The following is a 27,742-nucleotide window of genomic DNA, read 5'->3' as shown; positions in this document are numbered from 1 at the left end:
TTAAATTGGTTGAGCAGCAAGGCAGTTAAAACATTTATTAAAATATCCCTCTGCGAATGCTCTTAAAATTAGAAATTATTTTCATTCATTTTATATACGTTGATTCAAGACAGCCTGAATTTTTAAAAAGATCCAACATGGGGGCATCACTTTGGCTGTGTTTTTATATGATATGGAAAAAATAAGCTACCTTTTTTTTTTTTTTTTTTTAGCAGAAAGCAATGCAATACAAAATGATGACACGGTAAATAAAGTATTCTATGCCACGGATAGGGATTTTTAATCCATTTACACAAGCTAAGTTTATGGCTCTACTAAGAAGGGGCTACCAGTGACTGGAAAAGTCTCCCCTACAGGTACTTTAAACCACAATCAGAACAGCTCACTCTTCCTGGCAGCCTGAAATACTGCTATGAAAACTTGCAAGAAACTAAGTCAACCGCCTTTTTCCCTTGAGCTGACCCCAGTCAGTACCGGAGGACCAGCTCCCGGTGAAGGGAAGGAGCCCGACTTCCCTGCTGCAGCCGCCCACCCTCCCGGGTTGTGGGCGGGCTGCCCTCCGCAGACCCCGGGCAGTGTCCCCATGAAAGAAACTTCCTGCTGGAACGGAACCGGAGGAGAGACGGAAGGTGAAGGGGTGGGACGCAGAACTTTTGCGAGACTTCCAGCCGAGTTTGACACACTTTCCTCGGAGAGCGGTGGAGGCCCAGCGGTGCGGTACCCACTCACCACAAGGATTGGGTGGCGGGGGCGGTGGGTACTCACTGATTGGTCGGGGGCGCGTTGAGCGGAATGGCCACCTCCTCTTCCTCGTACTCCGGCCCGTCCAGCGAGTCTCCCTCGTCCACTGTCCCCAGACCCCCGGCCAACGGGGGCGGCGGCGGCGGTGGCGGCAGCGGGGGGAAGCCGGGATCGGCAGCCCCAGCGGCCCCTGGAGGGGCCGGCCCTGCGCCCAGCTCCAGGAGCCCCAGAACCGAACACAAAGCCGGCCCGCCTGAGGGGCCGCCGCCGGCCAGGAAGGGGCCTTGCGGCTCCGGCGCCCGGCCCCGGCACAAGGCGGGGCAGTGCCCCGACTCCCCGGCGGCGACGGCTCCCGCCGTCCCGGCCGCAGCGCCCGAGCCGCCCTCCTCACCCGTGGCTTCGGCCGCCATCATGCTGAGCCTCGCCCCCCCTCCACCGGCCGCCTCACGCCGGGGAGGAGGAGACAAAGGGGCTCCGGGCCCCTGCCCACACCCCGCCCCCCCCCCCGCCCCGGCAGACAGCGGAGCCGGGACGCGGCCGAAACTTCCCGGCGGAGACGGGCCGGGAACAATGCCCGGCTGGGCGGGGGCTGGGCCGCTCCGCAGGGCCCCGCGCGGCTGCCTCGGCCCGCGGCCGCCCCAGGGAAGCGCCACCCTCCTGCCCGGGGAGCTCCGCGCTTGCGCGGCGCCTCTGCGCCTGCGCGGGTGGCGCAGGCGCGGGCGGGCCGTGCGGGACGGCGGGCGCGGAGCCGAGGGGCTGGGAACTCGCGGGACTAGGGTAGGATCCTCTAGTTCAAGCCGACATGAGCACTGTGACTGTGAACCCGTGTGATCCAGCGCCAGATCCAGATGCCTACTGAGCACCTCCAGGGATGATGACTCCATTACCTCCCTAGGTAACGTGTTCCAGTGCCTGACCGCCCTAACAGTGAAGAAGCGCCGTTGGCTATCTTCCAGCTCAGCGTATTCTGTATGATTCTGTGTAATCTGAATCTTCCCCGTCTTGGTTCGAGGCCGTTTCCCCTGGTCCTACCAATGCAGGCACAGCAGAAGAGACCAGTCCCCACCTCACTACGCTCTCCCTTCAAGTATTGATAGAACAAGTGGAAACGGTTTTGTCAAGGGAGGATTAGGCTGGATATTAGGAAATATATTTCACTTAGAGGTTGGTCAAGCACTGGAAGAGGCTTCTGGGGTAACGGTGGCCTCGCCATCCGTGAAAGTGTTTATAAACCGTGGATGTGGTGCATGAGGACATGGTTTCATGGTGGACTTGTCAGTGTTAAATTGATAGTTGGACTCGATGATCTTGGTGGTATTTTTCAACCTTAATGATTCTGATTCTACTCTAAAAATAAATTTTAAAAATACATCCTGGTAGGTGGTACTGTTTACCTTTTAAGAACTGTGACTCCATTGTTACTTACTCTCTACTTCCCTGAAACTATGTCTTTCATGTTATTCAAGTTTGTAAGCTGTCAACCCCATCTTCTGCAAACCTATACCTACCTTCATCATCAACCATTTTTCTCTCTTAAGCGGGTTTGCTTGGTACATCAGCTTCACTTTACACCGAAGTACCTCTGGGATCATATATTTGTCATTACCAGGCAATACAATAGGTAGATATCTTTAATTTTTTTTTTCCCTCCCCAGTGTTAACAGAGCTGACAAATAGCAGCACATTTACACTTGCATGTTTCTCTATAGTTCTCAGAAGGCATCTAAACATTCAGGTTTTCAAAGCTTTGCATTACCCAAAAGTATTAAGTGAATTTTTCCTAAGGCCAGTAAAACAAACTACTGCTACTACTTTCACAGCTCTCAAGCTCTTTTTATCTACTGGAATTGTTTCATGTCTTTCCTTCTGAGGGCAAACTCTTCTTCCAACTTACAGTATTAAGATATATGGAGTTATGCTGGTTTTGTGCCCAGAGTCACAGTGAAAAGAGAAGTTGGCTCTAGCCCTCAGTTTTATGTATACCATTGGAATACATCCATTTACTGCTGTTTTTTTGCTTTAAGAAATTGTATTTTCAAAGAATATTGTAGGCTGCTCTTTCTGTGGGTTTCCCTTTACTGCTTCTTGCTTTCCCTCACAGATTTCTAAGCAAAATAATTTTAACACAGCCTTGTCACTGCAGTAGTAGCAATAAGCCTAAATATAGAAGTGCAGTGTAAATATTTATAAGATTCCCTTTATGAGGCAAGCTTTTCTAAGTGCCTTCCAGGGCAGCAGCATGTGTGTGGAGGTGTGGGGACTAGGACAGCTGTGCTAAGAATTTCACTCAGGAGGGGGTAATGTGTCTACAACACTCTTTCAGGAGGTTTATTTTGGTGAGAACAGTTTTAAATTTGAAAAGCTGAGCTGTTATCTCTCTGCACCCAACACACCTTTTCTGCTTACTTTGCAGGCAAGGTTGCCATCCCAAGTCAGTTGCTGATGGAGGTTTTACACATCACCTCGTGTCAGTTCTTAAGCATTGGAAGTCAACTCCCTGTTTAGAATCATGAAATATCTCAGACTGGAAGTGATCTATAAGGATCATTGAGTCCAACTCCATCCTTCTCTCAGGACTATGCAAAACTATAGCTATAAGCCTTCATGGGACTTTTTTTTTAATGGATGTATTTGGATGAAGGGGCAAGCATAACAATATTTCTATTGATTCTTCTTGATCTTCTGCAAATATGTCTTTTTCTGAAATCCCTGGTATAAATGACACTAGGATAGTCAGTCCTTCATCCCTGCTGTGTCAGAATGATGTCAGGCTAGCTTCCCTGAAAAGTTTATTTGTATGTTCCCTAGTTTGAGCTAATATAATAGTACATATTGTGAGAACAGTGACAGGCAGGCAGATGTATGCCTAATTAGGAGCTCAGGTATTCAGGCTTTATCACTGGCTTGTATGGCATTGGGCAAGTAATTTGAGCAAGGGTATTCCTTCTCCATCAGTAAAGTAAGAAGCTATTTCACAGATGTGTCAGAGAATCAATTAGGGTTTTTTACAACATTTGAAAGCTGTTAAACATTAATGCTTATTAGGGTGAAAAGCCACATCCAGTGTAACACAGTATTTCAGTTATTAAAATAGAAGGTGTTGCTTGGATAGTAGATACAAATACCACAAAACTTTCACTCCTTATTTCCTGTTTCTCTCTTCTGTCTGAACACAGTTTATTTCCGCTTTTCTAAAGTGATATGCTATTTCAGAAATTAATAGCAGCAGAGGAATGTTCAGTCTTACTGTCATAGGATGGAGTGATAAGAAAGCAGCTTTCTCGTAATGAAGAACCTGTAATGCTCCAACTATTCCAGTTCTTCCCCTTGTACTCCCACAGGTGTAAAATAAACAGTTACAGAGAGTGCTGTCTCTTCCTACCTGCACAGCTGTCATGCTACATATATTGCTTTTCTGCTTTTCATACACTTGCCACGCTGGCAAGGAAGTTGTGGGTGCATGGTGGCTGGGAGGAGATCCAACCAGGACAGGCGACACCAACTGTCTAAAGGGGTATTCCAGAGCATGTGACATCGGACTCAGTACATAAAGCAGAGATAAGGAGGAGGAGGAGGAAGAACATTCAGAGTGATGGCATGTTTTTTCCCAAGTCACCATTACAAATGATGGGGCCCACTCTCCTGAAGATGGCTGAACAACTATATTTCCTTGGGAAGTGGTGAATTGATTCCTTGCTTGTGTACATGACATCCTGTCAGCCCAACACTCCTTTACCTTTAGTAGCATACCAAAAAGTGCTACATGATTGCTCTACCAGTCTTTCTTAATGTCTGTGACCCTTTTATTAAAATTCCATGTTATTGTCTGTGTATAAATGCAAGTGAAACATTTCTTTTTATATTTATCTGTATTTATAATTTATGCCTTCATAGAAAGCATGTTTGGATTCTCCCATGAGCCTGTATATACTGACTCCATGTATAGATACACTGAACAATTGTGTTACATTTTAAGCAGCACTAAAATTATCCTCATCTTTGGAAGCTGATATGTTTTTTATTGAGTTTTTTCAGTAAGAATAAATGAAAAACTGAGTTGCAAAGGACAGCTTTTTTTTTTTTTTTCAATTTTAAACATGAAAATATTTCCATGCAATAATTTTCATGCTTAGTTAATTACATCTAAGTTCCATAAGGGTTCTAAGTAATGATGGAGCTTAGGTTTCTGCAGTGTACCTCTGGCTTGTTGATGGACAAAAGTTACATGTTGACAAACATCTTTGTATTTTTGTAGCTGCTTAGGTATCTTGGATGATGGTATAGGTGCTTCTACAGCAGCTAGGAAAGGAAAAAAAGCATGATTAGAATGAACAAACAGGAAAATATAGCTACACTCTTAATAACTACAGAACCTCCTCTGAGACCAGTGATATAACCTGCGCAGGATAAACCCAGCTGTTGCATGGAAGACTGTCTTTCATTTTAAATTTGGGTAATTTTTTGTGCTGTTTACTCTGAAATTTTTAAATAAACAGTCAGTAACACCATTGAGGAATGCATCATTCTCACTCATTTCAATAAAATAATTTCTCAGTTTGTGGTTATTAGTTCAAATGGCTTAATAAAAAACATCTACCTCTACCTTGTATTTAAATAAAGGATATTTCTGTCAGGCGTAGCTATACATATAACCTGTAAAAATCAAGAAAAATCTTTAATGCATATATTAGTCAGCAGGCTCATATTCTGCATTGATGGTAGAAATTGATGTCCTGCTTAATGGAACCATTAAAGGGTAAAACTCTAGATGTAGCTGTAATATAATGTAGTGTAATATGTAAGCTATAGATCGGTCTTTTCAAGGAATGTTTATATAATGAAGCTTATAAAATTGCAGTAGTGGAAGTCACTTTGATAATTTGAATGAATTTTGATAACATGAATTTAAAATTTTCATGTAAGTTACTAGGAAAAAAAACTAATTCTTTTTGACTTACATTTTTAAATTAACATCTTCATGGATTGTGTCACTGAAAAATGAAAAGTAAGGAGAGGAAATGCTGATTCATGTAACAGATTTTTCTTTATACTAAGATGTAGCCAGATCTAATTCCCTGGACATCAGATCAGTATAATTTGACCCTATTAATATGACAGCTGGATCAATTTTGAAGTGGGCTTTGGGTTTTCAGAGTGTTTTTGTATACCCTTTTGGAGTTAGTTTTGTGTTTTGAGTAGTTATGGGTTTATGCAATTGCAGTTTTTAGGATTTTACTACAGAAATTATTGTGGTTCTTTAAAAGTTAAGGAAAAAAAAAAAGTGTTTAAGGTGAATATTAACAGAAGTTGCCTTGCAATAATTGCTTTTAGAACCCAAGGTTAAAACATGGTGTGATTTACAGCTCCTAAGAAAACCTTCCAATTAATGTTATCTACAGAAGAGATTTGTGGTTTAAAAATAATTAGTTAAGAGAACTTTACTGTACAAGACAAAGTTAAGTTAGAGCATATTTTATCTATTTGCTTATTTTTTCCACAATTTTAATAAGGTAATTTCAATGCGAGTTCTTTTGTTATATAAAACACATATAACTGCATATACAGCAATTTGGATTTTGGGTTTTAGTTTAAGAATTGGACTTAATGTTTCTGAAAAGTGCTACAAAAGCTGGATGGCAACTTGCCAAATCTTGTGTTGTTGTGGTTTTTCTTTAGAAAAATTGCACTTTAAAATCCTAACCAATTTAAACATATACTAGGCAAATTCCTGTTATGAATAAGTATTTTTATTTACATTTGCAGTTATTGTGGGTTATTCTCAAAGCTAGATGACATAGAATTGTGATGGATTTGTTACATTTTTATAATCTCTATAGTGAATCCATGTTACTGTTATATTGTGTTTAAAAGGTATATATCAAACTTGTAGTTGTCTTTTGTAGTAACAGAATAAGATTAAGTTGTGTTTTTATTTAATATAGATTAAGTGTTAATAGAATTAAGGATAGTCAAGTTTTATAATGTTTAGGCTTGAATGTTTTTAAGTTAAGTTTTCTAACTTAGATATTCTTTTAAGGTTAAGTGTGTTATTTCCTTTTGTCATATATAATTATTGTTGAGTTTAGATATTGTTTGATTGAAATTGTTTTGTGTTTTGTTGGAGACACTTGTTTAAACTGCAAAGTATAGTTGTTTTCCTAGAGAGAGAAGGACGGCCACAGCTGAGACAGCTGTGATGGAACACTGGTGAGCACCTGCTTGTGGATAGAAGTGAATGCAGTCTGTGACACCCTTGACTTCATCGGGAGTTCTATTGGTTGTTGCAATCTCTGCAGTTTTGTTTGTCATAGCTTTCTTATTTTCAGTGTTTCCAGAATTTTAAGAAGATGTACCATTGCTGAGGATCAGCTGCCCTGGGAGAGACTTCAGATTAAACCAACTGCTGCATGGTTTAATTGGTCTGGTACCTAAAGCTTCTGATCATTTGCTTTGTACAAATGCATTTTAACAGTTTGCTGAGCTGTAAGCATCTCATAGCTGCTACTATTGAGAACTTTGTTTTAGAAATATGTTAAGAGGCATCTTTCCAGTTTAAAGCCTAAGGCCCTGGCCAAGCCTTGACTTTACCTGGATGGAATGTTTGTCAACAGATCCAGATGTTTTCTGTACCAAAAGAGTATTTGAGTCACTTTTTGACTCAACAATTTGACCCTATTGATATGACAGCTGGATCAATTTTGAAGTGGGCTTGGAGAATCATTTCCGGAGGTGATAATCCAGTCCTTCACTGATGATTTTTTTGTTTCTGTTTGTTTGCTAACTATGGGATGCTAGTGCAGTATTTTAGTAATTAATAGTAGTTTTATATTACATGTCTTATTAATAATGTTTATGATTTAATTGATTTTTAACTAGTATAAGTTCTTATTAATTGTGTATATGGTTGTGTGTTGCTGTTGATGTTTATAACAGAAGTACATCTCATTTTTATTTTTTTTTAAGAAAACAGGGGAAATGGATGCCCTAAAAGCATTTAATTAGTGTAATTTATTAACTTTAAGGAGAGACGTGTCTGTGTTTTGTTGGCAGGTTCAGAAAGGTCACCTGTCCATCTGACCAGACTGTCTGCCTCTGAACACACGAGATCCAGTGAACAGAGAAGTCACCACACAGCCTTGGTACTCCACACATGGATCAGAAGTGGACCTGTCAGGACACAGTTGTGTCTGAACACTACATAGACAGTTGCCAACAGAAATTTTATGTTGTTATTATGATGTTGTGTCTCTATCAATTTTTCAGTTATCCTTTGTTTTAAGATTTAGAAGGATGTGAAGAACAACTTGAACGTCAAAGCCCTCAGTCACCGATCAACTGCCAGCTGACATCATGGGAGCAGTGAACGTTCCAAGACTGAATCGTGTTAGAGAAATTCTGTAGAAGATCTAAGAAAAGTGTAGAGACTCCATCTAACTGTATATAAAGCAAATTGTAGTTGTGTGTTTACTCTTTCAGCAAATTGCTTTCACGCTTAGACTACATATATACCAGAGCACGTGTGTTAAAAGTGGTTAGATAATGGTTTAAGATAAAGAGTTTAGTTTGTGTAGTAATTGCTATGTTAGTATAAAGTATAAGTATTCCCCCTTCAAGAGGTAGTGTAAGCATCTTTGAAAGTTCATTTAACGATTGAAGTTTTAGCTGTGAGTTTGCAAATATGGTGTCATTTATATGGTAAAATGCTTATGGTAATTGTGTTGTGTATAGTCGTGACCAACTGTCTGCTAACTAACATCCAAAAGCGACAGAACATATGGGTCACTCTGGCACATTGAACTGGCCAAAGGTCAATGTGTCTAAGCTTAGCCACCCCTGGAGATCCTTTTGCACCTGTCTCATAGGAGTCCCGAATGGGATCCTCCAACATTTAAAGGTTTAATCAGTAATGAGACTCAACTGAATCGATTGGCAATGTTGCAAGAGTGCAGTTGCACTGTTGGCTTCACATTAAGACAACTTGAAGCCTGTTGGCAAGCAAAAATTACCAAAGTTCTCAATGTTACAACCCTCAGAAGAATTAGATTTGTTAAGGTCCACCAATACCTCAGGTGGATGGATAATGTTTGAACCCCCGACAAAAAGTCATTCTAACAAAGTAATGTGGCACTGAGCTGCAGTCAGCCCTATAGCTGATCTCGTTACTACCATTGAAAGTAAAGCCTTTGTTCGTGGTGCAATCTCACAAGACAATTACCAAGGCGACTACCTAGTTCCATATTCCTAATCTGTGGAGATAGAGCATGGAATTAGATTCCTGCTAGTCCACATAGAAGACCCTGTTATCTTGGGAGATTTACTTTGTTCCACCCAAGCTTACACCGATTGTTGAATACAGCTAGCAAAATGAAGAACATCAAACAGTCAAAGCGAAGCCTGAATGAATTAAAACTTAGCAACTCTAAAAAGGCTCACTTGCTGGACTAGGAAAGAATTAAACTTAACCTCCACAATGTTAAGTGAGCTTTCAGGCGATGTGAGTAGTGTATGTCATGCAGTATTATGAAATCAAGCTGCAATTGACTTTTTGCTCTTAGCACAAGGACATGGTTGTGAGGAGTTTGAAGGCATGTGCTGCTTGGATCTTACTGAGCATTCAGCTTCCATCCATAAACAACTATAACAGCTACAGGATGGGTTACATGCCCTGAAAGAAGATAGTGATCCCATCGGAGGTTGGTTCGCCAGCTGCGGCATCACTGGATGGTTGAGGTCTCTTGTGCTAGAAGGGGGATGGACTTTACTTACAATGTTAATCAGGATGACAGTCTAGGTTGTATGTTATCTTATCCAAAGCCTGGTTTGTGCAAAAAGAGAAAGGGGGAATTGTTGATATATTTTATATATTAGTAAAGGCCTGTATGCACAAACCAGCCTTCGACATAAGTCGTGATATTAAAGGCTAAAGTCCTTGAAACCTTCATGCAGAAGACAGAGTAAAGTAAAACAATATCCTTGTGTGTAGGAGAAAAAATGTAAACTGTGTGTGTTAGCCTGTGTGTAAACTGTGTGTGTGTATCTTGCTCTGCCCGCAGACCCTGTAGAACCCTATAAAAGGTGTGCTAAAGATAGAAATAAACAGCATTCACAATTACTTCTATGAAGACTGGTGAATAGCTCGGGGGTCCTTCAATAATTGTATTTTGTTGGTACAAAGCAATTAATTTCAATAATTAATTGTCAAGGGTTTACAACAGATTATTAAGGCATGTATGCTGCTCAGAAGGCATGTATCCCCTAACTGCAAATATCTCTTATGTACCTATTTTATCACTTTCCGTACTAACAGCCTTGCTTTGGATAAAGTTGTATTTTATCAATTTCTTCTTTCACTAACTCAGTTGTTGAGCCTACAGACCAGCTGCTAAGCCCATCCATAACCTTATAATGTGTTAATCTAAACATTGACTTCTCACATAGTCTACTTATCACTCTTTCCAGTACTATTATGTTTATTGTTTGTGATAGAATTTACTTATGAAGCAATTTGTTTAAAGTAGTTGTATTTCTGTTGTTGACTTTGAAATCAGTTCCAGAGCATGAAACTACTAGCAGTAGGAACATATGTAGTCTATAGTTTCAAGGAGTATTGTAACTCATTCTAGAATAACCTAAACATACTCACACAGTGACTACTAAATTTTTACTTACTGTGGATTGAGTTCCAAAAGATATTAAACAATTAAACTAGCAGTCATTTCACTATTCTATTTAAATTACAGGTACCTAAAAATGTAACGGTGATAATGCTGAACCCAATTGCTTTGAAAGGCATAGAAGTCTTATAAATATGTTTTAACATGACGTTCAAAAAAGGGGAAATTTAAACATTGCATCTGATGTATGGCATCTGCTCCATAGGGGCAATTATTCTAGCAGCATTTAGCTGCAAAAAATGCTAGTTTCATTTGACATTTAAATGATAACTCATTAACACTGTTTAAATTTAATCTAAGATTTTCCAAGATGTTCTGGTATATAGTTGTTCATTTGCTGCTTTGTCAGCACCTGTGAATAGCTTTGCAACCTTCACTGATATTGCACAACTTGCAGGGATATCCTGTAGCGACGGGCAGTGGTCTTGACATGCCACGACCTTCCTATAGAAGCACCCTAATGGGCACGCTATCGAGGCACAGGCAGGACCCTGGCACAACAAGCTGGGTGCGCAGAGCAGCAGGTCGGCTCTGGGTGATGCGGAGACAAGAGACAGAGCCTGGTATGGTGATCCTCAGAGACAGAGCCTTTATTATAAAGGGAGCACTCCATGAAGGGTTCCAGGGACAAGAACTCTCCGGGAAGTGAGGGTGCAGGGGTTTATATGGGAAAAGCAGGGGGTGGGGTAGAGCAGCAGGCGAATGGACTGAGGGCTCAGGGGCAGAACAAAAGGGGAAGGGCAAATAGGATTCATAAGATTAACATGTGTTGCAAGGCACGCTGGGGGCAGCTCCTCACACCACCATGACGGAGAGTGGTGCCTGCCCGAGGGCTTTCACTTAGGGGGCTTCTTCAAGCTTTCCAGACTTCAGGCTTCGTCTTCTCCATGGGAACATGGAGTCTCTAGGCTGGAGGGCCTGTCACCCTCCACAATATCCATTTTCTCATAATGAGCAATGACACATTAATTCTTCAAAGTTTTTTTCTGTAAAACAGTGAAAGATGAGCCATTTGGAGAAGTGTATTAATCACAGAATATATAATATAAATACAAGAGGCTTTGGCTGTATTTTGGAAACTGTACTGTATATATGCTTATAACAGTAGCAGGGTTTAGCACAGTGAATGGAAAATTAGAGGAGGCTAAATACTAGTATCCTTCTAACTAATGAGAAATTGCAGTGTACATGGTAAAAAGGAAACAAGGAGATGCCTTGAAATACACAAGGACTAGGCACATCTAGTCTGCATAGGGGCACCATTATGGGAATAAAGGGTTCTAGCTTCTGCTTAAGTTCATGCCAGGTGATGGTCAGGAATTCCCAGAGGAACAAAGTCAGACTGGCAGATTTCAGATAAGGTTACAGTCACTTTCTAATGAATTTAGAGCTGGCAGTGGTCTTCACTGGTCTTCACCATGTAGGTATTTGAACCTGTTGCTCCATCTTTTAAATCGGGTTCTCACTGCAGGGAAAGATCTCTCTATAGCAGCAGATTAGCTCATATTACATTGCACAAGTGTCCCTTGTCACTCAGAAAGGATGCTTCTTAATATTGATGCTTCTGAGGTTTTGTTCATTAGCAGGGGAGAGAAGGACTGACAGATCACCTCCTATGGTAATTGGGCTTACCTTTGAAAGCCTGGCTATTTCATGCCTCAATCAAAGCAGATAATAATTGAAAAAGTTACAGGCTTGTGTATGTGATTTACAGCAGATACTGCACAAGATACCGTTCCAGTCTACAACTGAACTCACATATCTGTAACTCAGATTTCCTCTGGATAATGTATTCTTGTGAGAATGAAAATTTGCATTGACATAAACTTGTTTAGTTACTTCTATGCCAAACCTTCTAGTAATTCTGCATTTGCCTTCCTCCTTTTCTTTCTCACCCTTCCAACCACTCTACTGTCCTAACCAGCCAATCCACCTATTGGCATCACCTGTGTTTCCAGGGGAATAGAGTACCTGGACAACAGGAATGCCTGGCATTACCTCCTTGTACGAATACCAGCATTTGGCCATATTCTGCCTTTTTCTGTCTCTGAGTTTGGATGCCAGCATAGCAAGAATATACACTCTTTTTGTTAGACCTTTACCATGCCTCATCACATAACTTACGATGATGGATCATATCAGACTCTAGGATGAAATTTAGGCGATTCCTACCTAGCAGGTACAGAAAATATGGCATATTTGAGAGTAATACCATGTCAGTGGAGAAGCAAGGTCTCACATGAGTTGCTCTGCAGTGTTATTGTGAGAGTACTATACCAACAATTCCATAAGCAGCAATATGAAAACTTTGTTATCAGTGTCACATCAAGAGTTTTACACATTACCAACTGCTTAAGATCTTAAATTGTTGAGACTCATTGAAAAACAGCAATCCTGTTCACACAGACTTTAATCCATCCACAGTGTACAAGATACCATGTTTCAGTTGTAAAAATTGCCATATAAAAGCAGTAGGAACTGCCTATCTCCATCTTGCTTTCTTAAATATCTTCCAAGGTGATAGTAATTAGTATGAAGGGCCAAGACAGGCCCACATCTGGAAGAAGGGTTTCTCAGCTGTGTCATGAAACCAATTATCAGACATCCCCCCAAGATGGGAAGAGGGAAGAAGGGAGATCGGAAGCATTTTTCCTTTGGTTTTATTTTTGTACCTTTGCTTGTATTTTTTGTACCTTCAGTTGTATTTTTTGTCATGTCTTCCTCAGCCTTCACTGAGTTACATTTTTCCTTTGCTGTTTTGTTGCACAGATTAGCAAAATATCTTTCAATATTAAAAATCATGTATAATGATGAATTGAACAAGCCTCAAAATAAAAACTCCTCTTAACTCAATGTCACGCTGTAATTATTTTTTAATTCAAAGATGGCACTAAGAGACCTATGCCATCTTTCTGTATCCTTATTTTAGTTGAAGAGCAGCTCATCTATAATCAAGTGTATCCAATATGGCACATAGGCTGTACTCTGCTAATGGAGATATCTCTGACATGGGTGGTTCCACAGCATGTTTTAAAGTGCATAGAAAGACAGATAGAAAGGCATGTGCCTTGAATATTTAAAAACAAACAAAAGAATCTAACAACACAAATGGCATTCTGGGAAGACAGAAGTTGTACTAACATTCTCCACAGTCTTTAGTGTAATGGAAATTTAATATTGCAGACTGTTGTCCAAATCTTGAAAATCACCAATGTTAACTGTACCTCATTGCTTTATTTTGTTTTTAAAAAAGTAACAGCATAAAAGGCTAATAGAAATTATTAAAATAGCTAAGAATGTGGAAAGTTAACGCAGCAATTCATGGAATCACAGAACCACGAAATGGTTTGGGTTAAAAGGGAACCACAGATCATCTAATTCCACCCTTCTGCCATGGGCAAGGCCATCTTTCACTATCCCACGTGGCTTCAAGGTCTGTTCAACCTGGCCTTGAACACTGCCAGGGATGGGGCAACCTGTGCCAGGGCCTCACCACCCTTGCACTGAAGAATCTTTTCCTAATATTTAACCCTGCCCTCTGACAATTTAAAGCCATTCCCCTTTGTCCTGTCACTCTATGCCCCTGCCAAGAGTTCCTCTCCAGCTCTTGGAGGCCTTTAGGTGCTGGAAGGCGCTCTAAGGTTTCCTCAGAACCTTCTCTTCTCCAGGTGGACTGGGCTGAACACCCCCAACTCTCTCAGCCCATTTGCATAGCAGAGGAGCTCTGGCCCTCTGACCCTCATTGTGGGTCCTCTGGACTTGCTCCAACAGACCCACATCCTTTTTATAATTAGGACCCTAGAGCTGAACACAGTACTACAGGCAGGGTCTCACCAGAGCAGAGGGGGAGAATCAATTTTTTTACCTATTTGAAGTAATCTCATTTTTCAGGAACTGATTCCCTCTGCTTGTAGAAATGGAGGATGAAGGGTGAAATAAACTTAAGAAATCCAGATGGGATGTGTCATTCCTTAAAACCTATTTAGGTTAAGACAAGGAACAAAGCCTGCTAACAGTGTTCCTGTAGACACCCACTCAATTTAGAAGAGTTATTTTAATGGATCAGAGTGATGCAAAGTAGTCAATACCAAACCATTTTAAAAGCTTGTGGGAGCCTCACATTTTCAAGCTCTGGAACAAAGGAGGAATATCAACTCACCCTTGTTTTGATTGCTTAAGATTCTGTTGCTTTGGGAAGGAAATGTTTGTGTTAATTTGAAATAGTTTAGTTCTGTTCTGATTTTCATGTTGCATAGGAAATACAGTATGTTGTCATAATCAAAAAGGCGTAATTCAGTCTCTTGAATCTTCTTTTTCAGATATTTTGAGAGGATAATGCAGAGCAAAGCTAAATTCCAAAGCCTCTATGTATTTTAGGAAACATTTCAACCTTTTCAGATTTCCACTCAATATATATAAAAATGGCATTATAATTTCACCCTAATAAAAGCTGGTTTTACAACTTTGTTTGCAAACAGTGTAGTGGTTTTGGTTCACCAATTTGAATTTCCCAGCCAACACACCAATTTATGTAGTGGGTTTAATGCTGGCCAAATGCCAGTGCACCTAGTAGAATTATTTACTCATTTCTCTACTGTAAGATAGGATTTAGGAAGAGAGCAAAGCAGGCTCAAACTTTAAAGGGTATAAAAAAAAAATTAAAAGAACTAAAAGAAAAATAAAAAGTAAGAAATCAGAATAACCTTCAAAACACTTCCCCTCCCCCCACAGCCTCTTTTCCTTCCCACTGACAACGCAGAGACAAAACCTGGGACTTTCAGTCAGTTTACCCCCTCTAAAATAGTCTTTCTTCAGTTCTTTTAGGGAGAGGAGTCTCTCTTGCCATGCCATGGAGACTTCCTCCACAAGAAAATGTTCTCTTGTGGTTTCAATGTCACAGCACATTAGCCACCCAAGAAAGGAAAATCTGTTCGCAGTGTTAAAATCCTTCCCATACTCCACAGCCTTCCCACCGCTGCTTTTATGGACTATGTCAACTTATTGGGTATTATTTTAAGGATGAGCTGTTCAGAAGCAAAAGTTCTCTTCATCTGTCTCTAAGATCATCTTCATCTCTGTGAACAGAGGTTTTCTTCTTACATGGGGGCAGAGAGTCTTCATCACTCTCATCTCTCTCTGTTCAAGCTTCTTGATTTGGATCACAGCTACTTCAACATCAGCTTATTTTCAGCATGGATGCCTTTGCTCATGTGTAGAGCATGAATGCTCCATTCCCCCATGTTTCATTAAATAGTCTATCACCATGGCCTTACAAAGAATTTCAGACCAAGACTAAGGCATCTCCTCATTCTCCTTCCATCTGGGATTCAGCTCCTTCTTTACTGACCTTCATATCTCATATTGTTCTCTATACGTGACTTCATTATATGTTTCCTCACTCATGAGAAGATTGATGTTCGCAGGTCTCATCTGTGCATTAAAAAGGTTAGTATCTCGCCTGGGCCTGCAGATGCCCATGTCATCTCTGCTGGGCAGTGGACGAAGCAGTCACAGTGATGGATTTCAGGCTGCTCTGGCCACCTGGCTGGTCTCCAGCCCCTGCTGTGTTCAGTTCCAGCCGCAGGACTGCTTTCTGCGTGGGCAGCAGAGCCTCCCCTGGTCTCAGCTGCATGATCTCCACAGAGCTGGGACTGACCCTACGGCCGGAGCTGTTTATGGTGGAGGATCCTTCGGCAGTGGCCTGGATCTCAGCAGCCATGCTAGGCTTCAGCAGCCCATGGCCTCCCTTGCCTGGCAGCCACTGGGGCCCGGCCCTGCCTCCGCTTACTTTTTCAAGGTAAGCAAGAGAGAGATTCTTGGCCTTTCCTCCTTTTAGATGTGTTATAAATGAGTAGCCAATTTGATTAATAAAAAAGAATTTATTAAAAAATATAATCGTGAAAAGCCATAAGCAAAATTCAGTTAGATGCTGTACCAGGTGAACAGCATCGGGTGAGGCAGGGAAGGGCTTGCTAGCACCACTTCACCATGCTTCACAAACTGCAACCATCCCAAGGTGCTTTTTATATGTTTTTAGGTTTTTTGGGGTCTCTTGGAATACACTTCTTGTAGACAAATATTCATGTTGGTTTGGGTGTATGCGTTGTAATCTTGTCAGGTTTTTTGGAAATACACTTCTTGCAGACAAATATTCATGAGTTACAATCTTATCGGACAGAGGTTTCTTGGAAGTATGCTCCTTGCAGATGAATATTCATGTTGGCCTTGCTGCATATCACTATAATCTCATCATAGAAGGTTTCCTGGAAACGTGCTACGATCTTTATCAGACAAGATTATAACTTCAGCATGAATTTATTTATGTTGTGTATTACATGTGTCTCCACAGAGGCGTTCCTAGTTTCTTAGTGTCAATATTCAAAACCAGCAATTGGTTTTGCTTGGCACAGAGGAAGGTGTTAGCAGCTTCTCTTAGAAAATCACTTCCTCCCCCAAAAAAACAATTAATACAAAACCAGCACAAATAGGATCTGATGGACTACAGACTCTCTGTAGTGAAAACCATGTGCACTTTCACTCACAGTTAGAGGATATGTTGCACAATTGCTAATGCCCTCTGAATGTATAATTATGCTTTTTGGTTTTTTGGTTTTGTGGGGTTTTTTTTTCAATGAAGATTAGTGTGTCTTTTCTCTTATTCAGAGTATGCAAACTGCTTGGTTGTATGCCATGAATATTTCTCCCCACATTGGCTGGCATTTACATAGAAACATAAGTCGGGATGGTTATAAGAGCAGAGATTGAAATAATCCTAAATACTGCCTGGAAGAAAAATTGTACAGATGCTCCATCTGAAATACCATATTGCAGTCTTTCCTTTAAAAAACTGAATTCTTTGAGTGCAAGTACCTATTTAAAAATAAAGTAATATAAAATAAAAAAAAAATAAACAAACAAAACCAAGCACCAATGTATATGAAAGCCTTCAAATCCTGTGTAGTGAAATATGGCACTAAATTCTATTGAAATGTTCCTCTAAGAGTGGGCTAGATTCTGTAAAACCAGTATGTAAAACAATGGTTATTTGAATACTTGTGAGGTAGCAAGTACAGTCACATAAAAAGTACATAAAAAGGAGGTAACTAAGGAGGACAAGGAGGAGTCTGGATAAAGTGCTTTAAATCTGTATGCTGCTATTAGAAACAAAATTATATATCTTGAATGACTAATATCAAGTTAATTTTCTGATTTTGGCAGTTAATAATTCTGCTTTCATAAAAGGAACAATACTTCATGTTTAATTGTTGAAAGGTGGGAATAATTTCTTTAATTAAAAAGTGTTGCTGCAATTATTTAATATAAATGATAACAGATACATGGAATTGTATTTTAAGCATTCTCACTCAGGCAAAATCACACTACACCAAACGAAGAGTATATCTGCTTTCTTTAGTTCTTGGCTATACATACTTCATGTATATATGTCTATACACATATACACACTTCATATATGTACTTATACTTGGCTATACTTCAATGTAACCACTCCATTGAAGTAAAAAGGGGGAGTCATGTGGAGTTTTCTTGCATAGAAGGTGAGTGGACTAAAGAATAGCAGAGCCTGATAAAAAGGTATTCTTTTTAAGATTTTTTTTCTGCTGACCCTCTGGAATTTGTCTGACAGAACCATATCCCACACTGTCCATCTGTAGAGGAAACCATCACTAAAGCTAATGTATTAGCTCATTTCCATATTTGGGAATGCTCTTAAACCAGCTTTGTAATTTGTGTAAAAACACAAAGTATTCTTGGTGTTCTATATAGCTGTCATTTATCAGCTATTATACCATTGAACAAAGGCATTATTTTTCACTGAAAACTGCAATAACTTTTTTTTTGGTTATACTTATCTTCCAGAAAAATACCACTGAGTTTCACTGATGAGAGAATTAATGTTCTTTGTATTCAAAGTCTTCTCTCCCATTTAGTTTTAAAGGCAACAGTAAAGGTTTAACATTTGCACATGGAAGACCATAGCTTTTATGTGTTTTTCTGTATTTTACATTTACTACAGTACTGGGTTATTGTCATTTCTTAAGTGTTCTGTTTTTTCAATAAGATCTAGTACTATAGAAAAGGGAGAGATTTGTTCAGGCATGCACTTGTAAATATAACTGTTTGTTATATAATATTGTTGTAACAATATAATTGTTATAATCTAAGAATACAAGGATTTTTCTTTCCATTTTTTGTGTTTCATGGTTTGATTTGATCTATCTCATTGCTTTTTAAAGGAAAAGCAAAAAAGGAAAAAGAAAAGGAGGTCTCCTCTCTTGATTTTGTTTTTACTATGTGGATAACATTTACTTTCCTAAGTATGTGTTTCAGCCTTGAGTTTTGTTTTACAATTTTGAAATATCAGTTCCTACAAATAGCAAATCTAGTCATTCTGAGTGGAATGTACCCAGCTTTTAACAAATGCAAGGGAAAACCTAATGCTTCTAGTGAAATACAGGGAGAACCCAGTTGTCTGACTGTTTTGGGAGATTAACCTGAAGAGGAAAGAGCTGTCAAGGGAATAAAAAATGCACAAGTGCTGTAGCATTAAAGGAGGTTATAATTACTCTGTTTACAAGTCCAATCCTATAATTTCTTGTATTTTGAGCCATGTATTTATGTGTAATCATTAAAAACTTTCCTTTATTTCAGAAGTTACCAGCAGATTTTACAAATCGCAGCAAAATGCCAAAATGTAGTTTTCGTTTATAAAATCCCAGAAGGGGTAGGGAAAAAACCATGTAACCTAGTGAATAATAACAACCTCATATCATATACCCACACACATATACATCCTCCCCCCCCCCAAAAAAATTTAAAAAGTTGTACCATTTCTCCAAATTCTGCAATTTTATAATTTTATTACTCTTGGGTGCTTACTTTAACAACCTCACTGACATTTACATTCTAGTCCAACAGGACCTATAGGATTTAGTGCAGAGCTGATTTCTAGCTGGGTGGTCCCAGTATATACTGGTGCCTGGTGCTGTTGTTCCCAGCTTCATGATTTTGCATTTCTTGAACTACACAATCTTTATGTCAGCCCATTTCTCCATCCCTCTGGATGACAGCACAACCCTCTGGCATGTCACCCACTCCTCCCAGTATCTGCCTGTCCTCACAAGTGTCATAGCCCAGCAAATTGAGGGTGCACTTTCCACCACCATCCAGGTAATTTGCAAGTATTTTAACTCATGTCATGTGATTTGAGGGTGGGCAAGCACTGGAATAGTGAGTTACTACCTGTTCTTATAAGAAGTAAGGCATAACAATACAGTCATACAGGAATAATAATAATAAATGGCTGGCTTGACAAGATGTTTGTATACCAAATTGTTGATGTACAAATTTTACAACTGTTTTATGCTTTGCAAATGTTTGGCATACAAAATTGTGTAATAATGTTACCTTACTATGGTCTTCCTTCATAGTCCAGTGATAGAGAGTGAAAGCCTGACTTTTCTTTTCCAACTCTATGTGCAAGAGAGAATTCAGCAAGTCCTCCAGCTAATTCAAAACTGTGAGCCTAAACATTTGAAACCCACCAGGCTGAAGATTCATCTAGACAAGCTAAACTCTGTCCTATTGCTGTATCCATTAGTCCTGGTTTTCTCTAAGTAAATGGCTAGGGAGAAGAATTATCTCTCATTAGAAGAGTCTGGCGCTTCTTTAAAGCCAAAACTTTCTGACTTTGAGGGCCAGTGCCAAACAAACAATAGAAGGTATAATTTCTTTGTTGCAGAGCTAAGATTAGATTAAATTTAAGTGTTTTTTCCTCCTTTACTCCTGACATTACTCCTGTAATGGCAATATTGAGAAATGTGTTCAGCACATTGTGCTTATATTTTGGCAACCATAGGCGATTTCTTTAGGGTCCTGAGTAAAAGTAGGGTGAAGTGTCATGCAACAGTTGATATCTTTTTCCCCCCATACAGAAATAACCACATCCTTTTTAAAAGTAATTCAGAATTTCTGAGTCATTAAATACTCACTAAGTCATCTGAGCATCCTGTCTCAGGGTGCTATTTCCATCATGTTGCTTTTTTTGTGGTTTGGCTCACATGTGAGTTATCTACACCAGATTTCCTTCAGTTTCAGATTCATGCCCTTGTCATAACTAGAGGGGAAAAAAAGAATATAATATTTTTAAACAAAATACCGTAAAATCACAGAATAGTTAGGGTTGGAAGGGATATCTGCAGATCCAACCCCCCTGCCAAGTCAAGGTTGTAGTGGGTTTTGAATATCTCCAGACAGATCCTACAACTTTATTGGGCAGCCAGTCCCAGTGCTCTGCCACCCCCATTGTAAAAAAGGTCTTCCTCATGTTGAGATGAGATTTCTTGTCTTTTATTTTATGGCCATTATTCCTCATCCTGTCAGTGGGCACCGCTGAAAAGAGTCTGACACCTTTCTCTCAGCACCCGACTTCAAGATGTTTATCTGCGTTAACAAAATTCCCTCTCAATCTTCTCTTCTTTAGACTAAATAGGCTCAGCTCCTACAGTCTCTCACCATGAGAGATGCTCCAAACCCCTCATCATCTTTTGTGGCCCATCTGGACCTTCTACAGTAATTCCTTGTCTTGTGCTATGGAGATCAGAAGTGAACAAAATATTCAGGATGTGACCTCACTCAATATATTATGAATTATTGTAGATATTTGTTCTCTTCCCTATGCCCCCCTGTATTGTTATCTGACTTTCTCACCAATGATTTGTGAGGAGGAGGCTGTTCTCTATAGCAAAGATAAAAAGATATTATATAAAGATAGTAAAGATAATCTTATATAATCCAAGAAACCTATCAAGCAAATCAGATAGCATAATTTCATTTTAAATAGATTTAATTAGCACTACTAGTTAAACTTCTTTACTACTGACATCATCATCATCATCTCATCATCGTTATTATTAACTATGTAATAAATTATCAATAACAATAACAATAACATAAACAAAAAATTACATGTGCCATAGTAGTACCAAACTGCTTTTAATTTGCTACTACTCAGTACCCTTTGCCTCCCTTCTCTTATCATGTGTTCAGTGTCTTTACTATAATTTTTATATCAAAGGCCCAAAACAATTAAACAAACAAATAGTGCAGCCTTTGAATCCTCTCTCTGTATTACTTCCTACCCAACCTTCCATTTAGACATATAACTTCCTCTTCTAGGAAAGTGTCTTGCACTTTCTTACCTGACTCAGCTGCTTAAGATCTGATCCTTATCTCATCTTTTACTTAAACATTTGCTCATCTACCAGTCAAGAGGTGTTAAAGTTGTTTTCTTTATTTTTGTTATTTCAGTTTGTGAAATTACATTGCCATATTTTCTGTGCAAGATAACATTGCAAAGAATAATTTTGAAAGCATAACTCTCCAACAGTTTTAGTATTACCTTAAATTTTTCAGCCTAAAGTTGTAAGAAGTATGTGTAGAGACTTGCTGTCATTGAGCCATATCCCATGACCATGCACTCATTTTAGGACAGATTCAGGACAGGTAAATTGTAGCTAAACCTAGAAACCTGAGTTAGGACCTGGAAATGTAATAGACTTATGAGGGCAGCAGAAGGTGGTGCGGGGCATTAAAGAATGAAAGGGTAATTTTGTGAAACAGACATGTTAGATCTCCGTAAGTAAATGATTCTCCACAGATAGTACTCTATGCCTTAACACAAGTAGCTAAACTTAGGCACAGTACCTCTCCTGAAAATGAGTGGAAGCAATTTCCAGAGATATATGTTCCTCAAAACAAATTCCAGGAACAGTCACAATGAGTTAAATAATTAGTTTAATTAAAAAGCACAAAGAGCTGATACAGCTGCTGCACAATGAAAACATATTTCCAACTCTATTCATGGCATTCAGAGAGAAGAAAAATCCCAGCCTATGTAGAATTTGATTATAGTGAGTAAAAATAATCTTAGTAATAACTCCCTGAAATTAATAGAATGCTTCTCTTTTTTTCCTTTTTTCTTTTTTTCTTTTTTTTAACCCTTTTTTGTGGGTTTTTTTTTTAGAGCTGAAGGAATGTTGTTTTTTATATTGTAGTAAATACCAAATTAATGTGTGTGGTGCACTGTAAAGTCTGAGATTATTTTATAAATACAAGATATGGTACTCATATTTAGCCTTGCCTATGAATCAACTTTAAGAATTGGACCAAATATAACACATAAACTAAAAAATTAATTTAATTGTTCCCCTTCTTGCCACTGTCAGGTCAAGATCTGTAAGACTAACATGTACATGGTCCTATTTATATATTTGTTTTTAATTATCTGTTATCTGAGATTTTTTTGTTAAAGCAAATGAGTTAGAGCTTGAAGCCTGAAGAACTTGTTCTTGGTTTGTTTAGGGTTTCTGAAACAGAAAAGATAAGGAAGAACAAAGAAATAATTTCTTCCTGTCACTTGTGTTGAAATTAAGTTAGTTTACCCTTTTTTTTTTTGTATTAAATACTCTGGAAGTGCTGCTCTTTTTTTTTGTATTTAATTTTTCCAGGGCTCTGTGTGGGATCCCTTTCCCCCTTTTTCTCTCATATACTTCAGTGATGGCATTTCTTTGTTCCAGATGCAAGGAAGTTTTGCTGCTTTTATTCAAATTCTAGTGAGCTGGACAGCTGCCAGAGTTTCCATCAGATGCCTTCAGCTCTAATTACTCTCAGCTCATTTGGAGCTTCAGTTCAGCTATGTCATAGGAAACAAAAATATTCTACCAACAAACCTTTAAACATTTTATAAATGCATGCCATCAGTAATCATTAGTATGTCCTGGGCTATTGTTTGTGTGTTTTGAGTGCATAGTTAAACACATTAAAGCACTTAGATATGTCCACAGGCTATGTGATAAAAGTACAATAACTGGTGTATATAACTCAGTGTATTGAGTTATAATGGAAGTGTTCAAGAGCAGTTGGATGAGGTTTGGAGCAACCTGGTCTAATGGGGGATGTCCATGCCCTGTCATAAATAGCTACAGCTAAATAAGATGAGTCCAACTTCACATGTGTGTGTGTGTGTGTGTGTGTATGTATACATGTAAATGTAAATCTATCGTGATACAGCTTTGAGAACAACCATATCCAACAGTCCTTGAAGGACTTTTGATTGAATCTTGGAATCTGTTAGCATCTTTCAGCAGTTCTTTATCTGATAGACCTCATGTTTCAGTGTTCAGTAGATATATAAAATCATGGACTGGTTTGGGTTGGAAGGGTCCTTACAGGTCATCCAGCTCCACCCATCAGCCATGGGACACCTTCCACTAGACTATGTTGCTCTAAGCCCTGTCCAACCTCGTTTTAAACTCTTCAAAGAATGGGGCAGCCACAGCTTCTCTGGGTAACCTGTGCCAGAGCCTCACCACCCTCACAGGGAAGAACTTTTCCCTAATATTTAATCTAAGCCTACCCTCTGTCAGTTAAAAGCAAACTTCAAGCTGGCATCCCATTCAGCTTCTGATTTCCCATAGAGCAGCCATTTCAGACAGTCATAACTGAAGGATGATCTCTGTCCTCACCTGCATTCCAAGGCAAGACTAAGAGACCATTTGGTACAAATAATACAAAAAAAATTTAAAATCTATATGCTGGAATTCTCCTTTTATTTATGCTTTTTTCAGTGTTGCAAAAAGATGCATTAATTTATTTTTATTGCTTCTTCCTATTTATAAGGGCATTAGCACTCAGAGGGATTGTCTGTGAACATCAGCTGTTGTATGCATGAGCTTGTTATGATCCACCCATCTATCACTTATAAATTAAGAAGAACTTATAAGTAAATCAGATGGTATTAGAGCAATGCAATAATATATGTTCAGATTCTTTTATAAAGAAAATATCTGAAGACTGAAGCAGTATGTGCATGGTGTCACCTCTCTTTATGATGAGAATGAGACAACTGCTCTATACCATTCATGATTTCTTTCAAAACTGAAATAATCCTATTTTAGTTTCCAGCTAGTGGAAAGGCGCCATGTGCAGCACTGCTATGTGACTTGCATTTTTAAGCCACTGTATAATTAATGACTTTGTAATTACTCTTGCTTACCTGTATTTGTTAAAAGCAACCAATTTATAGTAGAAAAATCTATACCCTTCATATACTTAATTTTTATGCAGCAAAGTTCTCATGGTTGATGTTTCTCTGATGGCTTTCATTCTATTTACATATTTTAAATCATTGGAGTTCAAAAGCACAGTGTATGCTGAAAGATTTAAAAATATATCACGAGTTTAAAACTTGCAAGATAACATGCAGAGCTACTTGCTTCAGAGTGGCTAGAGTAAGATTCCCATAAACTACTTGTGAGCAGCATTTAGGTTTTGTCCATCCCATATGCTACATCAGAATGTGCAACTTCCACATTTATATAATTTTTGCACCCTTATGTTCTCTGAAGTTAAGATCGTAGATTGTCATCACACATGTATTTAAAATATAAGTAAACAGATGGTATTGTATTTGAATATCAGAAAAGAGAAGACTGTTATTCCTGTCCATTGTAGTTGGGGGAATTCTTTATAAAATCAATGGAGGCACATAAGGACCTCCAGTGCGTCATGAGACAGATATTAAAGAGGGGGTGAATCCCTCTTTGGAGATTATCTAGTAACAATACGGGGCACCACTGTAATGTAAACTAAGTCAATTTCTAGCTTGCTCTAATATGACCTTTATTTCTTTTCATTCAGAAGCACTAAGCCGCTTATTGCCAAGATATTTGGATGCTAGAAAAAGGAAAAAGCAACTTTTTTTAAAAAAAGTAAAAATTAGGATTTTATAACTGAAATAAAATGCAGAAAAGGGAAATACGCACATTGACTTCAGCAGGCTTTGAATCTTGTCTGCAGATTTTATCAGGAGAGCTCACCATGGGCATAGATGTATTGACACTGTCAGGTGTCAATAGCCTTCACTATACAAGATTGGTGAATGCTTCTTCTCATAAGATCATTTGTCTTTGAGACTATATTGTGGGGTTTGTGAGATTGCTTGAACAGCAGAATGTCATATCCTAGCAAAAGAGACAATGTTCCTCTGGGTGAGGCTGAATCAAATCATGTGTCTGTTAGTCACTGAGGAGCTGTCTGGGTAGAGTGCAGTAACAAATGTAAAGCAAGTAATCCTTCCTTCACTTGTTTTGCAAAGACATCAGAAACATTTATATTTTAAAAACAACCAAAGCCAAGAAGCAGACACTAAGATCCCATAGATATGAAGCCAAATTTCTTACAATTTGTTTCATCTTCTTCTTAAATGAAAGTGGTTTTATTTGTTCCAAGAATGACATGCAGCCTTGCGTACCTTTTAATAATGCTGTTAGATTCAATCTCCCATATTCAGTGTCTTTCACAATGTAGAATTATGATTTTAATTTTAACTTACACTTACTGGAAATAAGTACACACCTAGTGGATGGTGTCCCTTACCATGACATATGGTTTGGAACAAAATTATCTTTAAGATCCCATCCAACTCAAGCTATTCTATGAAATCTGACCTTGTTTCCTCGTGCATTTGTAACATATATACATAACTCATTTACCCCTTTCCTTCTTCAGCCTGGGTGAACCAGATACAAGCCTAATACAAATGTTACTTCTAATTCTTCAGAGACATGACTATCTGCCAGTCCTGTAGACCTTGTGTTGTTTGGGTATTTTTTGTAGAAGAACCACTTACATTTCTAGACTAGCTCTAATAGAACGCAGTAATAAAAAAGCCCGAACCAACAACTGAAAGACTTCTTTCTTCTCTGTGATGCTATTCTTACTGTAAATTTGGTTTATCAATATTTTACCAGTAGTCTACCAAACTCTGAGTTATGTAAGAGATTTATTTGGATAAATGTGGAGGCCCAAGGGTCTGCCACCAGGGTGGTCATACCTCAGCCCTGGTGGGGCAGAGGCAAAAGGGGAATAGAGTAAGAAAACTCTAGAATAGAACAAGAAAAGGCCTCCCTTCCATGGGTCTTTTGCAGCCATATGTTGGTGCCTTTTGGGTGCTGGTGTTCTGATAGTGTGTGGGGATTGATGTCACCCTTGTTCAGCCCCTGTTTACCATTATGTACCCTTCCTAGAATGTTCTTCCTTCCCTTAATCCCCACTGGCTCTGTTCTGCTGCATTGTTCCACCTGTTATCCCCTTGGTTCTCCTAGTCTTTAGCCACTTCCCTGCACCACTGTCCCTCGTCCCTGTTGGACCTTGACCCTCATATCTGCCCCTTTTGCCCCTCATTTAACCCTGTGCCCTTAGCGCAATCCTTGGTTCTCGTCCCTGAACCTATTTGAGGCTGTGCTCTTCAATAAACCAGCTGTCAGATTGTGTCATCCCTTTGCCATCCCTTTGTCTTAAATGGTCAGCATTTTCTACAGCATGCTCTGAGCTCAGAGATGCAGGTCGCTCTCTGGGATCTTATTGCAGCACACGCTGTTACAGATACGGACTGTGGGATAGCTGTGGTTTTGTTTGGGGTTTTTGTATGGCAAGTAAACCCCATTGGACGTACTACAGCCGAGCTTCTAGGGCTGGCTGCAAGACCTTTCAGCTGTCATTGCTGCTTACAATTCTGGTTTTTGGGTTCAACTTTCGAAACAAGATATGAAGCCTTAAGTTGGAATGTAGCAGACATTCATGTGAGTGTATATTCACCCTTACGCTGATTTACAATACCATTTGTTTTATGAGACTGGCAGGAAGCAACACCTTGGCATTTAAATTCCCTGCATGCAACTCTGCCAAAACAAGTTACAGATTTATTGTACCTTTTTTTTTTTTTCATAACATAGCACTGGCATAAAAAAATACAAAATTATCTGTTCTAAAATGGGAAAAATCAAAATTATTACAAATGTTGAATTTATTTTCAAGTCAGGAAAAGGAGATACTGTGGAAATAAGATGAAAAAATTATCACTGAATATTTCTACTCAAACAGCAGATACTTTTAATTATTATTCATTCAACTTGTAAATTTGCAATGCCCAACCTATAGTTTCCCTTGCTTGAAGGACCTGGATATCTTAAATTTGTAGTATTTTTCATCCTTTTTTAATTCAATCTGGAACCCTATCAAAACCTCAGGGGGGGGAAAAAAAGGATTTTTCTATACTTTATTGTTCTATTCTTTACTGACCCTGAGAAGGGTGTCAAGAACACCTTTAGGACAAGGAAAGTTACAACTGCTTTTTATTTACCTGGGAACAGAAAAGGCTATCATCTATGAAAGATTATTACTACATTTTACATAAGAACACAGCAGTTTGCTTTATTAGTAAATTGGAAATTAAGTGGAATTTTCAA

General features: G+C 39.0%; 1 protein-coding gene and 1 long non-coding RNA gene across 2 annotated transcripts in view; one reads left to right on the top strand and one right to left on the bottom strand.

The window, feature by feature from the left end:
- The window catches only part of RASA1 (RAS p21 protein activator 1), a 54,322-nt gene extending 52,688 nt beyond the window's left edge, over positions 1–1,634 (bottom strand). Inside the window, exon 1 of the mRNA XM_058826001.1 lies at positions 766–1,634. Within this exon, the coding sequence (XP_058681984.1) occupies positions 766–1,625 (860 nt within the window). The 5' untranslated portion in view covers positions 1,626–1,634. The remainder of the gene's footprint in view (positions 1–765) is intronic.
- LOC131572709 (uncharacterized) lies at positions 1,549–9,853 on the top strand. The gene is made up of 2 exons (XR_009276037.1): positions 1,549–1,636; positions 7,792–9,853. It is a non-coding gene; the product is annotated as an uncharacterized LOC131572709 (long non-coding RNA).
- Positions 9,854–27,742: the final 17,889 nt, after the last annotated feature.

Source organism: Poecile atricapillus, chromosome Z (assembly GCF_030490865.1).
Source record: "Poecile atricapillus isolate bPoeAtr1 chromosome Z, bPoeAtr1.hap1, whole genome shotgun sequence".
Lineage (NCBI taxonomy): Eukaryota > Metazoa > Chordata > Aves > Passeriformes > Paridae > Poecile > Poecile atricapillus.
This window is presented reverse-complemented; position numbering and strand designations above follow the sequence as displayed.